The sequence below is a fragment of the Orcinus orca genome, chromosome 8 (genome assembly GCF_937001465.1).
Source record: "Orcinus orca chromosome 8, mOrcOrc1.1, whole genome shotgun sequence".
In the NCBI taxonomy this organism is placed as follows: domain Eukaryota; kingdom Metazoa; phylum Chordata; class Mammalia; order Artiodactyla; family Delphinidae; genus Orcinus; species Orcinus orca.
This window is the reverse complement of record NC_064566.1, coordinates 77,453,559-77,467,481: the sequence shown is the minus strand read 5'-3', so window position 1 is coordinate 77,467,481 and position 13,923 is coordinate 77,453,559. Positions and strand designations below refer to the sequence as shown.

The window sequence follows — 13,923 nt, the reverse complement described above, 5'->3', positions numbered from 1 at the left end:
TTTGTTGCCCCTGCAGATGCAGTGGGGAATACAGCCTTGTTATTAAGCACCTTGAGGGTCTTCTACTACTTTGGCAAGAGTGAGATTTTTCTTCTACAGAGTCACTGATGTTGGGCTTGTAATATGGCTTTCAAACAGATTATCTAAATGATCAGTTCCTATGGGTAGGAATGTTACTCTGTATAATCCATATCCAAATGGCACACATACGTGATTAATATATTTTTAAGCAAACTATTAAACATATGTTTTACTGTTTTATATAATTATAGTGACATTTGTTCTGAACCAAAAATTGGGATGTATGGTACAACAAAAATTTTTAAACGTTTTAAGAGTTTAAAACATTTTAACTTTTAATTTTGAGATCATTTTAGACTTACAGAAAAGTGGTCATGACAGTACAGAGAGTTCCTACATACCCATTACTCAGCTTTCCCTAATGTTAACATCTCATATCACCATGGTAGAGTTGTTAAAACTTAGAAACAAACGTTTGTAAAATACTATTAACTAAACCACAGATTTTATTAGGATTTCAACAGTTTTTTCCTTAATTTTTCCTTTCGTTAATGTCCTTATTCTGTTTCAGGGTCCAACCCAAGATAATAATGTTACATTTTGTTCTGTCCTTTAGTTTCTTCTAATCTGTCACAGTTCCTTTGTTTTTCCTTTCCTTTCACGACCTTGATAATTTTGTAAAGTACTGGTCAGGCATTTTGCAGTATGTCCTCAATTTGTCTGAGTTTGTGTGATGTGTTTCTCCAGATTATTGAGTTTATAGATTTTGGGGAAGGGTGCCACAGAAGTAATGTACCCTTCTCAGTGTGATATATTAGGGGGTACAACATATTGACATATTCTCTTACTAGTAATTTTAATCTTCATCATGTGGTTCAAGTGATAGCAGCCAGGGTCTCCTTTCCTATAAGATTACTTTTTTCCCTTTGAGATGAATAAATACTTTGGGTGAGATACTTTGAGGCTATGTAAATATTCTGCTTCTCCTTAAACTTTCCAGCTGATTTTAGCATTCATTTGTGGATCTTGCTTGTAACAATTTTCTAATGGTGATTTTTCTATTTCCCTCATTTCTTCTACGTTTATTAATTGGAATTCTTTTGTAAAGAAGAGTTGTTTCTTCCCTCTCATCTATTTATTCAATCATTTATGTCAGTATGGACTTACAGATATTTGTCTTATTCTTTGGGTTATAATACAATATTATCATTATTTTTTTGGTCAAATTGTTCCAGTTTTGGCTACTGGAAGCACTTTTAGGTTAGTTCCTGTGTCCTTTTAAAATACTTCCATTTTAATTTGCTCCAGGCCTATCTTGTATTTTCCCTGTACCAGCTCTAGAATCAATTACTTCCCCCAAAGCCCTGGTTCCTTCTATTAGAGAATAGTTTTTTCATTTTCTTTCTTTCTTTTTTTTTTTTGCGGTACGCAGGCCTCCCACTGTTGTGGCCTCTCCCGTTGCGGAGCACAGGCTCCGGACGCGGAGGCCCAGCGGCCATGGCTCACGGCCCCAGCCGCTCCACGACATGTGGGATCTTCCCAGACCGGGGCACGAACCCATGTCCTCGCATCGGCAGGCGGACTCCCAACCACTGTGCCACCAGGGGAGCCCAGAGAATAGTTGTTAGAAACCAAGATCTGAGTGCCAGTTTCTCTAAGCAGACAGAGCAAGGAAATATGCATATGTGTGCTGACTGATGTACACATACATATCTATATTTTTGTATCCATCTATCTGTATATATATTTTAAAACAGCATGAATTCATGCTGTCTCTGACTCCCACCCAGCACCAGAGGTTTTATTCTAGCTTTCCCCTTTTCTGGAAAAGGCAAAACCGTAAGAACAAAAAATGGGTCAGCGGTTGCTCAAGGCTGTACAAGGGAAATTTTGGCTTGACAAATCTTCATGGTTCAGTGGTGGTAGATGCACAACTCTCTGCATTTGTCAACATTCATAGAATTGTATATCATAAAAAGTGAATTTTACTGTGTGCAAATTAGAAAAAACTTTAGCCAGAACATTGTAAGAACTCAACATGGAATGCAGATCATGACGAATAAATCTATTAAAATTAACGACATAACCACACTGAAGGGGATGGGGAAGAAAGGAGCTGACCTACAAAACTTTGGAAAACAGTATATTGAGTGAATCAGTAAGACTAAAGTCAAAAGGAATGGTATAAACACTGAACTTTAGTTGGTAAATTTGTTTCTCATAGGTATATGGGTTAGCAGTTATGAAACTACTTTTCATTGTGTACCAGGGTTAAACAAATTAATGCACTCATTGTGGATAATGAGAGCCAGATTTCTTAATGCCAAAGAAAGAAGAAAGAAATAAACATTTTTGAATAACTAAAAGAATAAACATTTTTGGAATTTTTATATAAAATATTTATAGAGATATAAAAACTGTCATATTTAGTTACACATTTAAAGAATTTTTTTAATTGAAAAGGATAAAATTACATGAAATTGAGAAAATCTGGTACATGTTACAAGCTATTAAAATATATGCAAGTGTGTGTGTATTTATATATGTATACAATGTAGTTTTCTCTAAAAGCATCAACATTTGTAGGAACACAGGCATTGCCATTCTGACTCAAACTAATGAGGTTTTGTTCTTATTAGAAACAAAAATTTACCTCTATGTTTCTTGAATTGAGTGGTGTTGGTGTATTTTATTGCCAATGTGATTTATCTATTTTTAAAATTTTTACTGGAGTATAGTTGATTTATAATGTTGTGTTAGTTTCTGCTGTATAGCAAAGCGAATCAGTTATACATATACATATATCATTCTTTTTTAGATTCTTTTCCCATATAGGTCATCACAGAATAGAGTTCCCTGTGCTATACAGTAGTTCCTTATTAGTTATCTATTTTATATATAATAGCATGTATATGTCAATCCCAATCTCCCAATTTATCCCTCCCCCGCTTCCCCCTCTGGTAACCACAAGATTGCTTCTACATCTGTGACTCTATTTCTGTTTTGTAAATAAGTTCATTTGTACCATTTTTTTTAGGTTCCACATATAAGTGATATCATATATTTGTCTTTCTCTGTCTGACTTAACTTTGCTCAGTATGACAATCTCTAGGTCCATCCATGTTGCTGCAAATAGCATTTTCATTCTTTTTTATGGCTGAGTAATATTGCATTTTGTGTGTGTGTGTGTGTGTGTGTGTGTGTGTATATATATATATATATATATATATATATATATATATATATACACCACATCTTCTTTATCTATTCTTCTGTTGATGGACATTAAGGTTGCTTTTATGTCCTGGCTATTGTAAGTAGTGTTGAAATGAACATTGGGGTACATGTATATATATATATTTTAAATATCTTTATTGTAGTATAATTGCTTTACAATGGTGTGTTAGTTTCTGCTTTATAACAAAGTGAATCAGCTATACATATACATGTATCCCCATATCTCCTCCCTCTTGTATCTCCCTCCCACCCTCCCTACCCCACCCCTCTAGGTGGTCAAGCATGTATCTTTTTGAATTATGATTTTCTCCAGGAATGGGATTGCTGGATCATTTGGTAGTTCTATTTTTAGTTTTTTAAGGAACCTCCATACTGTTCTCCATAATGGCTGTACCAATTTACATTCTCACCAACAGTGTAGGAGGGTCCCATTTTCTCCAAACTCTCTCCAGCATTTATTGTTTGTAGATTTTTTGATGATGGCCATTCTGACCAGTGTGAGGTGATACCTCATTGTAGTTTTGATTTGCATTTCTCTAATAATTAGTGATGTTGAGCATCTCTTCATGTGCTTTGCCAACATGGATTTAAAATGAGGTTATGGTAATCCTCTTTGATGCCAATTTTATTTTAATATTACATATATATACTTCAGTATGATTTTATTTATATAAATGCCCAAAATGGACTAATTAAATCTCTGGTGACAGAAGTCAGAATAGCAATTATTTTTGAGGGGTAATGTGTAATACTTCTGGGGTGCTAGTAATGTTCCATATCTTAATCTAGGTGGTTACTTCATAAAATTTTATCAAGATATATATGATATATACATGATTTGTTTCCCCTTTATATATGTGTTATATTTTAATTAAAACATTTGCTTAAAATATTTCCAGACTCATGCTTGGACAGTTCAAATATCCAAATGTGTTTCCATGCTGTTGTAAGCAAGTGATCCTCTCTGACAGTGATTTTAGATAAACCTGTCTAAATTTCTCTTATCAGTTATTAGAAGCTCTGCCTCCTACAAGTGGGTCTAAATTTTCTTTTGATTATTTTTTTCAAATCCCTTTATTTATTTAAATTTATTTATTTATTTGGCTGCATTGGGTCTTCTTTGCTGCATGCAGGCTTTCTCTAGTTGTGGCGAGCAGGGGCTACTCTTCGTTGCGGTGTGTAGGCTTCTCATTGCGGTGGCTTCTCTTGTTGTGGAGCATGGGCTCTAGACACGCAGGCTTCAGTAGTTACAGCATGCAGGATCAGTAGTTGTGGCTTGTGGGCTCTAGTGCACAGGCTCAGTAGTTGTGGTGCACAGGCTTAGTTGCTCCACAGCATGTGGGATCTTCCTGGACCAGGGATCCCAACTGTGTCCCCTGCACTGGCAGGCGGATTCTTAACCACTGCACCACTAAGGAAGTCCCTCTTTTTTCTTTTTATAATTTTTTTTTCTATTTCTTTAATTAATTAATTAATTTAGTTATTTAAAAATTATTTGGCTGTGTTGGGTCTTTGTTGCTGCACGCGGGCTTTCTCTAGTTGCGGTGAGCGGGCTGCTCTTCGATGTGGTGCATGGGCTTCTCATCATGGTGGCTTCTCTTGTTGTGGAGCATGGGCTCTAGGCCTGTGGGCTTCAGTAGTTGCAGCATACAGGCTCAGTAGTTGTGGCACACAGGCTTAGTTGCTCCATGGCATGTGGGATCTTCCTGGACCAGGGCTCAAACCCGTGTCCTTTGCATTGGCAGGTGGATTCTTAACCACTGTGCCACCAGGGAAGCCCAGAAGTCCCTCTTCTGATTTTTTTGATATCCTTTGCCTAAGAGATTACCATATCTTGTAGTGAGTTTTATTAGTTTATTCATTGAGGAAAGTGATGCTTTCTTTGATTCTTCTAAATTTACTTTCTCAATTCTAAAGAGAATCCTTTTTCCCTAAAACTTAAAACTCAGTGTGATAAGGCATTTTTCTTTCTTACATTATTTAAAAATATATATACTATCACATTCTCACTTAGTCTTCACTTTTGTAGCATGCAAAATGCTATTCTCTTTCACTTTAGTTCAAAAGGAACCTCTACTCTTTGTCTTTCTACTTTTCTCACTTTTAATGAACCCCCTCTGGATCTAAAATTCTAACATTTATTTTTGGGGGAGTTATGGCCAATATTGCACAGTGATTCTAGTAGTGGACAATGTCATAATGTATTAGTAAAGTACAAATCTTGTCCTGCTTTACCAGCTTACTAGTGAGGCTGTTTTAGCCTAGGCTGACTTTGGATTTTAACTATTTTTAACTATCCTTGTTTGTAGAGGCATTCTTTGATGCACAAATGAAAGGAATTAAAGTTAGGGATTATTAAATGTGGAGCTGGTTTAGCATGTAGGATGCTGTTGAATACATCTACAGTAGCATATAAATATAAATCTTTGTCTTTAAAAAAACCCACAAATTTTCATTTGAGATGTTTGGAATACTTCACAAACATAATGGCACACCCATTTGGCCTGCTTACCCCATTGGAATATCATTATTTATTTATTTGTTTGTTTATTTATTTATTTACTGTAGAACAGCCTTTATAGTTTGCAATGCAATGTGGAAGAGGAGGGGATACCACAACTCTGGCTCCTAGGGCAGCTCCACAGACCTGAAATCAAAGAAGGCGTGAGTACCCCAGGAAGGAGCCTGCTGAACCCTGGTTTTGCCCTGCTCCTTGGAGCCCAGTGTCTGGGCACTTGAGGTTAGAACCTATGGAATGGAAGCCTTCCATGCCGAAGATGTGACACTGGGAAGGCCAGAGCCCTTTCCCTCGACCTCCATACATTACTGGGACCGAGAGGAATGTCATTTAATAAATGACATCAAAATTCACAAAATTGTATTGATGGCATAAAAAAAAGTCCCAAAATATTTACTAGTAGAGGCATACAACTTTCTATTTTTTAAAATCTAAGCTCTAAATTTACTCTTGCCTTCCTAAATTCTGCTCTTATACACCCCAAATAAGATGGTACAAAATGCTTCTTCTTTCAGTTGGTCATGACCTTGGGTGGGTTTAACTGTCTCTGGATTATGGTAACAGAATAATGGTTCACCAAAAACAGTCACATTCTGGGCTTCCCTGGTGGCGCAGTGGTTGAGAGTCCGCCTGCCGATGCAGGGGACACGGGTTCGTGCCCCGGTGTGGGAAGATCCCACATGCCGCGGAGCGGCTGGGCCCGTGAGCCATGGCCGCTGAGCCTGCGTGTCCGGAGCCTGTGCTCCGCAACGGCAGAGGCCACAACAGTGAGAGGCCCGCGTACCACCAAAAAAAAAAAAAAAAAAAAAAAGTCACTTTCTAATCCCCATAACCCAGGACTATGTTATGTAAAATGGTGTATTAGTTTCCTATTGTGATGTAACAAAATACCACAAACTTAGTGTCTTAAGACAATATAAATTTGTTACTTAAAGATCAGAAATCTAAAATGGGTTTCTGTGGGCTAGAATCAAGGTGTTGATAGGACTGTTACTTCTGTAGGCTCTAGGGCAGAATTTGTTTCCTTACCTTTTCTTGCTTTTAGAGGCCACCTGTATCCCTAAGGGTGTGGTCCCCTCCTCCATCTTCAAAACCTGCAGTTTAGCATAATATGCATATCTCTCTCTGACTTTAACACTGACCCTCCTGCCTTCCTCTTTTACTTATCTGGACCCTTATGATTACACTGAATCCACCCAGATAACCCAGGATAACATCCCCATCTTAATATCCTTAACTTAGTCATATCTGCAAAGTTCCTTTTGCCATCTAAGGTCATATCTTCACGTGTCCTGAAGAGGAGGATGTGAACATCTTGGGGGACCATAATTCTGCTAACCAGTTCCATTTTGCCTAACTTTTAAGTTTATTCCTATAAAATTTCTGGTAATACCTTATTATCTTTTTTTTTTTTTTTTTTTTTACTCCCTCTTGAACCCATTCCAATTAGATTTTTGTTCCAAAACTCTGCTGAATCATTTTTGTCAAAACCACCAGTGAGGGGCTTCCCTGGTGGCGCAGTGGTTGACAGTCCGCCTGCTGATGCAGGGTACACGGGTTCGTGCCCCGGTCTGGGAAGATCCCACATGCTGCGGAGCGGCTGGGCCCATGAGCCATGGCCGCTGAGCCTGCGCGTCCGGAGCCTGTGCTCCGCAATGGGAGGGGCCACAGAAGTGAGAGGCCCACGTACCGCAAAAAAAAAACCACCAGTGACCTCCAGGTAGCCAAATCCAGTGGGAGTTTTTCAGTCTTAATTTAACCCAAACTTATTACCAGCTTTGACCCAGTTGATTCCTCCCTCCTTCTTGAGACAATTTCTTTCTTCTCTGCTCAGATCTCTTCTCTAGCTACATTCTCTCTGCAGGTGATTTCAACTAATTTCACGGCTGTAAACATCATCTGCACACTGGCAATTCCCAAATTACATGTTGACTCAGGGCCACACACCCAAATTCCAGACTTGTGTATTTAACTGCCTATTTAGTATCACCACTTGGATAGATAATAAGCATCTTAAACCTAAAAATGGATTTTCAGCCAAAACCTGCTTCTCCTTCTGTATTCTTCATCTCAGGAAATGGTTCCATCATTCACACAGGTACTCAGGCCCAAAAACATTGGAATCATCCTTGATTGCTCCTTTTCTTTATTTCACATCCATTCCATCATAAAATATTTCAAAATATATTCTTTATCTGACCGCTTATTACTGCCACCATTGTTAACCTGATCCAAGCCATAAACGTCTCTCACTTAGGCTATTGCAAAACTTCTTTAATTGCTCCCCTCCTTAAATACTTGCTACCTTCTTCCCTCTCCTAAATATATGTTCCAGACACCGGGGTGATCCTTTAAAAGGATCATGTTCCTCCCTTACCCTAAACCCTGCAAAGGATTCATTCACATAAATCTAGACTGAAATCCCATGGCCTACAAGCCCTAGATGGTCCTTCCTGTGGCTACCTCTCTTACATTATTTCCCAGCAATTCTGCCTTGCTCGCCGCTCAGTAGCCATGCTAGCCTTTCTATTCCTTAAACATGTTAAGCACACTCTTGTGGAAGGTCCCCTCTATGTAGAATTCTATTCTACTACCACCAAGGTTAGCTCTCCTACTCACTCAGATATTTGCTCAAATGTCACCTTCTCAGACCCCTTCTCTGAGCACTCTACCTCTGTCTCTAAAATAGTACTCCCATCATTCTCTGTCCCTTACCATGCTCTGGTTTTCATTTGGTATACTGTATAACTATCTGATGTTATAGTTTTATGTTTTAAAATCTGTAATCCTCACTAAAATTTAAGTTCTATAATGGCAAATAATAAGTTTTGTCTTTTATTGTATCTCTAACACACAGAGCAGTACCTAGCACATAGTAGGGGCTCGATAAGTTGAACAATTGAATATTTTTTCCTTTATTTGTTATTTTGATCTGCCACTATGTACCCTATTTTAATTCCTAAGGGCACAAACGAATGACAATCTTTAGTTTCTAGGAGCTCTTGATTTAGAAGGAGACATTTATACACACAAATAATTACAGTTTGGGGTACAAAGTACCTAATTTATATACAGGAGGCAGTAGAGATGATTATTAGGAAAAATTGGAGAAAATTCAACCTAAACAGAATTTAAAAGAATGAATTAAATTTTATTAGGCAGATGTAAGTAGAGTGAAAGGGAAGGCATTCCAAGATAGTAGTATATGTACAAGCAGAGCGGTATGAAATAGCAGGTTGTATTTGAGAGTCTATAAAGAGTTCAGTATATTGGAATAAGTGGTGTGGTGAGAAAGGTGTTAAAGATGATGTAGGTAAGGAGGGAGGACTCATAATATGAAGAGCCTTACATGCCACACTCAGGAGTGTAAATTTTCTCTAGTAGCCAGAGAGGAAGCTCTAAAAACATTTAAGATTGGATTGATATAATTTTCATTCTGGTCATTTCACTCACACTTTAGAAATGCCATTCTAGCAGCCTTATTGGTGCCAGAGGTAAGAAATTCATCTTGAGATAGTCCAGATGAGAGGTGATGAGAACATGAAGTAGAAATAGTTGATGGAAAATAAAAGGATGTATGAGACTGTCATAATTCTGTGAAAAAAAATTTTGATGATCATACAACTTTTGGCTTTGTTTCTATACTGAAAAAAACAAACTTCTAATATATATCTGGTTTCTCCAGCAGACATTCTTATTGGGAAAAGAACATACTGATCAGGCAATTCAAGTAATCCAGTTGAGATTGCAGTTTATTTTTTATATTTACCATTTACCTTGTGAGCTTTGCTAGTAAAGTCAGTTTTTTAGAGACCCATCAGCCCTGGATAAAGTGATAACTTTAATTTCTGAACCTGCATAATTGAGAACAAGACCCCTTGGTAACATCTCTGAGTACAGAGATCCTTCAAAGTCTTAAATAAATAGCATTACTATTTATGAGAGGAATTATTAATCATAAACTTTTTACACTGCTGTACAAAAATTTTGTAGAATTTATTAGGAATTTCAGAAAAACAAGCTTCAGTACTATAGCTAATACATAATTTGAATAATAAAATGCCTTATTTTATTTTTAAATACAATGACTTTATTTCCAGTAGCATACTCATTAAAAACAATGAAGTATTTTCATTTATTAAAAATGTATTTATCAATAAAAACATAATAAAGTATAATTTGTAGCATTAATGTAAACTAGTCAATTTATCTCCATTGCCCATGTTATGATTTACCTTTATTTTATGGCTATAGTGTTTTAATAATTAACAAATGCATAAATATATGATATATTTACAGGAGATTCTCAAAAATAATGATGTTACTGTTATACTTCATCAGTGTTTTCTCTGTGATCCGGATCCAACATCAGGATGGATTGGTCCTTGGCTGGCTGTTCTGTAACATAATTTCAGAATATTCTTTAACTGTAGTATTCATAGACTTTAAGGTAAAATCTGTAAGGTGGATCTCCTTACAAAATACAGACTTTAATAAAACTAAACTCACAATTCAATTTCTCAAATGCTACATATACATCAGTTTCAACATAGTGACTACCACTTTACATAAGGCATCATACTAATCATAATAGTCCATAATCTTTACTCTTTGGTAAGATTTGCTTAAGAGGTGCTTTTTAAAATCATAATCTGCTGTGTAAATGGTCAAAACTTAATAATTTCATTTTCTACAGGAGACACTTGGAGCCGATATAATACCCTAGGAATAGTTTAACAACATATTGGGCTAAAGAAGTTGCTTGGGAAGGTAACTGCTAAAAATTCATTAAATTTATTTCATTTAAAAAAGTAAATACAATATTCCAAACTAAAAATTCTGCTTCTAAGATTCCTAGTTTTTACATTGAAAAATCATGGTGGGTGTCTTGAGGATGCCCTGCAGTAACCCTATTATCCTATATTGTTTGCATTTTGTCTCTATTATAATGCACACTACTTCAGGAAAGGAAAGTGTTTTCCTCTTTCTAGTCCCAGCCTGGCACATGGTAAGAACTCAGGTAATATCTGTTCAACAAATAAAAAGAGACAAATATCATAGGTTTTACAAAAAGGAAAAAAAGAAAAAAAAAATCAGGCTGCTATGGTTTGCCAAAAAGAAGAAATTCTAAATTTTGGATGGGACAAAATTTGGGCTGAATAAGCCCATCTAAAGGGGATGACACTAAAGTCAAGTCTTAAAGAAGAGTAGGAGAGAGACATTTACGAGCAAGTCCTGTGAGGCAGTGGGAGCAGTGTGGGCCTTGGAAGCTGCAAGAAGTTCCAGGGAGACCTGCCTGTTATTCAAGAGTGTGTAAATTATGAGCTGTGGAGCAACTGGAGATGAGGGTGAAAAGGTCTTGAATGTAGTTCTCTGGAGATATAATTTTATCTTTTAGGTGATGTGTAACTACTGAGGTTGAGTTTTAAGAGAGAGAGTGATATGTTCACATTTGTGCTTTAAAAAGATTACTCTGGTGGTGGTGTGAAAGAGGCAGTGGAGCGAGCAAACAGGGAGGCTGTTGAAATGGTCTAGATGAGACATGATGAATTCTTAAACTAAGATACTATCAGTAGAAATGGAGAGGAGTGAATGGATTTGAGATGCACTTTATTATTAACAGGATTTATTGACTAGGGGTAAGGGAGAATAAGAAGCCTGGATGAGATACAAATTTCTCCCTGGGAAATTTGGTATATGATGGTGTCATTAATTGAAATAAAAATTGTAAAAGGAACAGATTTTGGGGGGAAGATGGGAAACTGTAAACCCTAGTTCGCCACTGAAGAGTTCTGAGACTTGAGAAAATTACTTGATGTCTTTAGCTGAGAAGATTAAACAGAAGAATATGGGTGACACCATTTGGCATAGTGCTTTTCAAGGATAGGAACCCAGTAAGTGTGAGTTTCCTTTCTTCTAATTATATCTCAACAATATTCAGTTGTCACAAAGAATATTAATTGATTAAATCTTAACACTCAGTAAAGGGCTTTGGAAGAACTCTAGAAACAGTTGTACTTTTATGGAGTATAAAATGGTCAGAATATTAAAAAAAAGTTTCAGTTTCAAATAAATCTCTGCATTTTATTGCAGTCTGAAAAATGTGGATAATTTATATATTCAAAGCCCATGGATAAAAAATCATAAACTCTCAACCAATATTTTCAAGTATTTAGTATGTGCAAGTTTCTGTGAAGTAGGCAGATAAGTGAAAAATAGCCTCTCAGATTATAGTTCTAAAGAAGATTATTCACATATAAAGACAACTAACAAAAGTGCATACGGAGAGGGAAGAGTCAAGATGGCATACCAGGAGGATGCAGAATTCGCGTCTTCTCACAACTAGGGAACCTACCAGGCACCGATGGGGGACCATGGACACCTAAGGGGATGGGAGGAACCCCCAGTGACTGGTTGTTTCAATTATAGTTTAATTTCTCCTAATATATTTTTTATCTTTCTAATTTTATTTTGTTTTTTATTCTTTGATATTGTACTGCTTTTTTTTTTTTCTTTCTTTCTTTCTTTCTTTTTTTTTTTTTACTGCTCCACAAAGCTTGAGGGATCTTAGTTCCCAGGCCGGAGGTCGAGCCCGAACTCCTGTGGTGGGAACTCCAAGTCCAAACTGCTGGACTAATAGAGAACCTCAGACCCCAGAGAATATCAATCAGAGTGAGGCCTCCCGGAGGTCCTCAACTCAGCACCAAGACCTGGCTCTATCCAACTGCCTGCAAACTCCAGTGCTAAACGTCACAGGCCAAACAAACAGTAAGAAAGGAATACAGCACCACCCATCAAAACAAAACAAAACAAAACAAACAACAAAAAATATGTTACAGATGAAGGAGCAAGGTAAAAACCTACAATACCAAATAAATGAAGATGAAAGAAGCAACCTACCTGAAAAAGAATTCAGAGTAATGATAGTAAAGATGATCCAAAATCTCAGAAACAGAATAGAGAAAATAAAAGAAAAATTTAACAAGGATCTAGGAGAACTAAAGAACAAACAAACAGTGATGAACAACACAATTACTGAAATTAAAAATACTCTAGAAGGAATCAATAGCAGAATAACAGAGGCAGAAGAACGGATAAGTGACCTGGAAGAAAAAATGGTAGAAATAACTGTCAGGGAGCAGAATAAAGAAAAAAGAATGAAAATTGAGGACACTCTCAGAGACTTCTGGGACAACATTAAATGCACCAACATTCGAATTACAGGGGTCCCAGGAGAAGAGGAGAAAAAGAAAGGGTCTGAGAACATATTTGAAGAGATTATAGTCGAAAACTTCCCTAACATGGGAAAGGAAATAATCAGTCAAGTCCAGGAAGCGCAGAGAGTCCTATACAGGATAAACCCAAAGAGAAACATGCCAAGACACATAGTAATCAAACTATCAAAAATTAAATACAAAGAAAAAATATTAAAAGCAGCAAGGGAAAGCAACAAATAACATACAAGGGAATCCCCATAAGGTTAACAGCTGATTTTTCAGCAGAAACTCTGCAAGCCATAAGGGAGTGGCAGGACATATTTAAAGTGATGAAGGGGGAAAACCTACAAGCAAGATTACTCTACCCAGCAAGGATCTCATTCAGATTCAATGGAGAAATTGAAACCTTTACAGATAAGCAAAAGTTAAGAGAATTAGGCACTACCAAACCAGCTTTACAACAAATGCTAAAGGAACTTCTTTAGGCAGGAAACACAAGAGAAGGAAAAGACCCACAACAACAACCCCAAACAATTAAGAAAATGGTAATAGGAACCTACATATCAATGATTACCTTGAATGTAAATGGATTACATGCTCCAACCAAAAGAGATAGACTGGCTGAATGAATACAAAAACAAGACCCATACATATGCTGTCTACAAGAGACCCACTTCAGAGCTAGGGACACATACAGACTGAAAATGAGGGGATGGAAAAAGATATTCCATGCAAATGGAAATCAAACGAAAACTGGAGTAGCAATTCTCATATCAGACAAAATACACTTTAAAATAAAGACTATTGCAAGAGACAAAGAAGGACACTACATAATGATCAAGGGATCAATCCAAGAAGAAGATAAAACAGTTGTAAATATTTATGCACCCAACATAGGAGCACCTCCATACATAAGGCAAATGCTAACAG

General features: G+C 36.8%; 1 protein-coding gene and 1 non-coding gene across 2 annotated transcripts in view; both read right to left on the bottom strand.

The window, feature by feature from the left end:
* Positions 1–5,979: 5,979 nt before the first annotated feature.
* On the bottom strand, positions 5,980–6,098 carry LOC117197963 (small nucleolar RNA SNORA57). The gene has a single exon (XR_004478871.1). It is a non-coding gene; the product is annotated as a small nucleolar RNA SNORA57 (small nucleolar RNA).
* Positions 6,099–9,753: 3,655 nt separating this feature from the next.
* CEP126 (centrosomal protein 126) overlaps positions 9,754–13,923 on the bottom strand; it is a 118,398-nt gene continuing 114,228 nt past the window's right edge. The window contains exon 12 of the mRNA XM_049714074.1: positions 9,754–10,174. Within this exon, the coding sequence (XP_049570031.1) occupies positions 10,114–10,174 (61 nt within the window). The 3' untranslated portion in view covers positions 9,754–10,113. The remainder of the gene's footprint in view (positions 10,175–13,923) is intronic.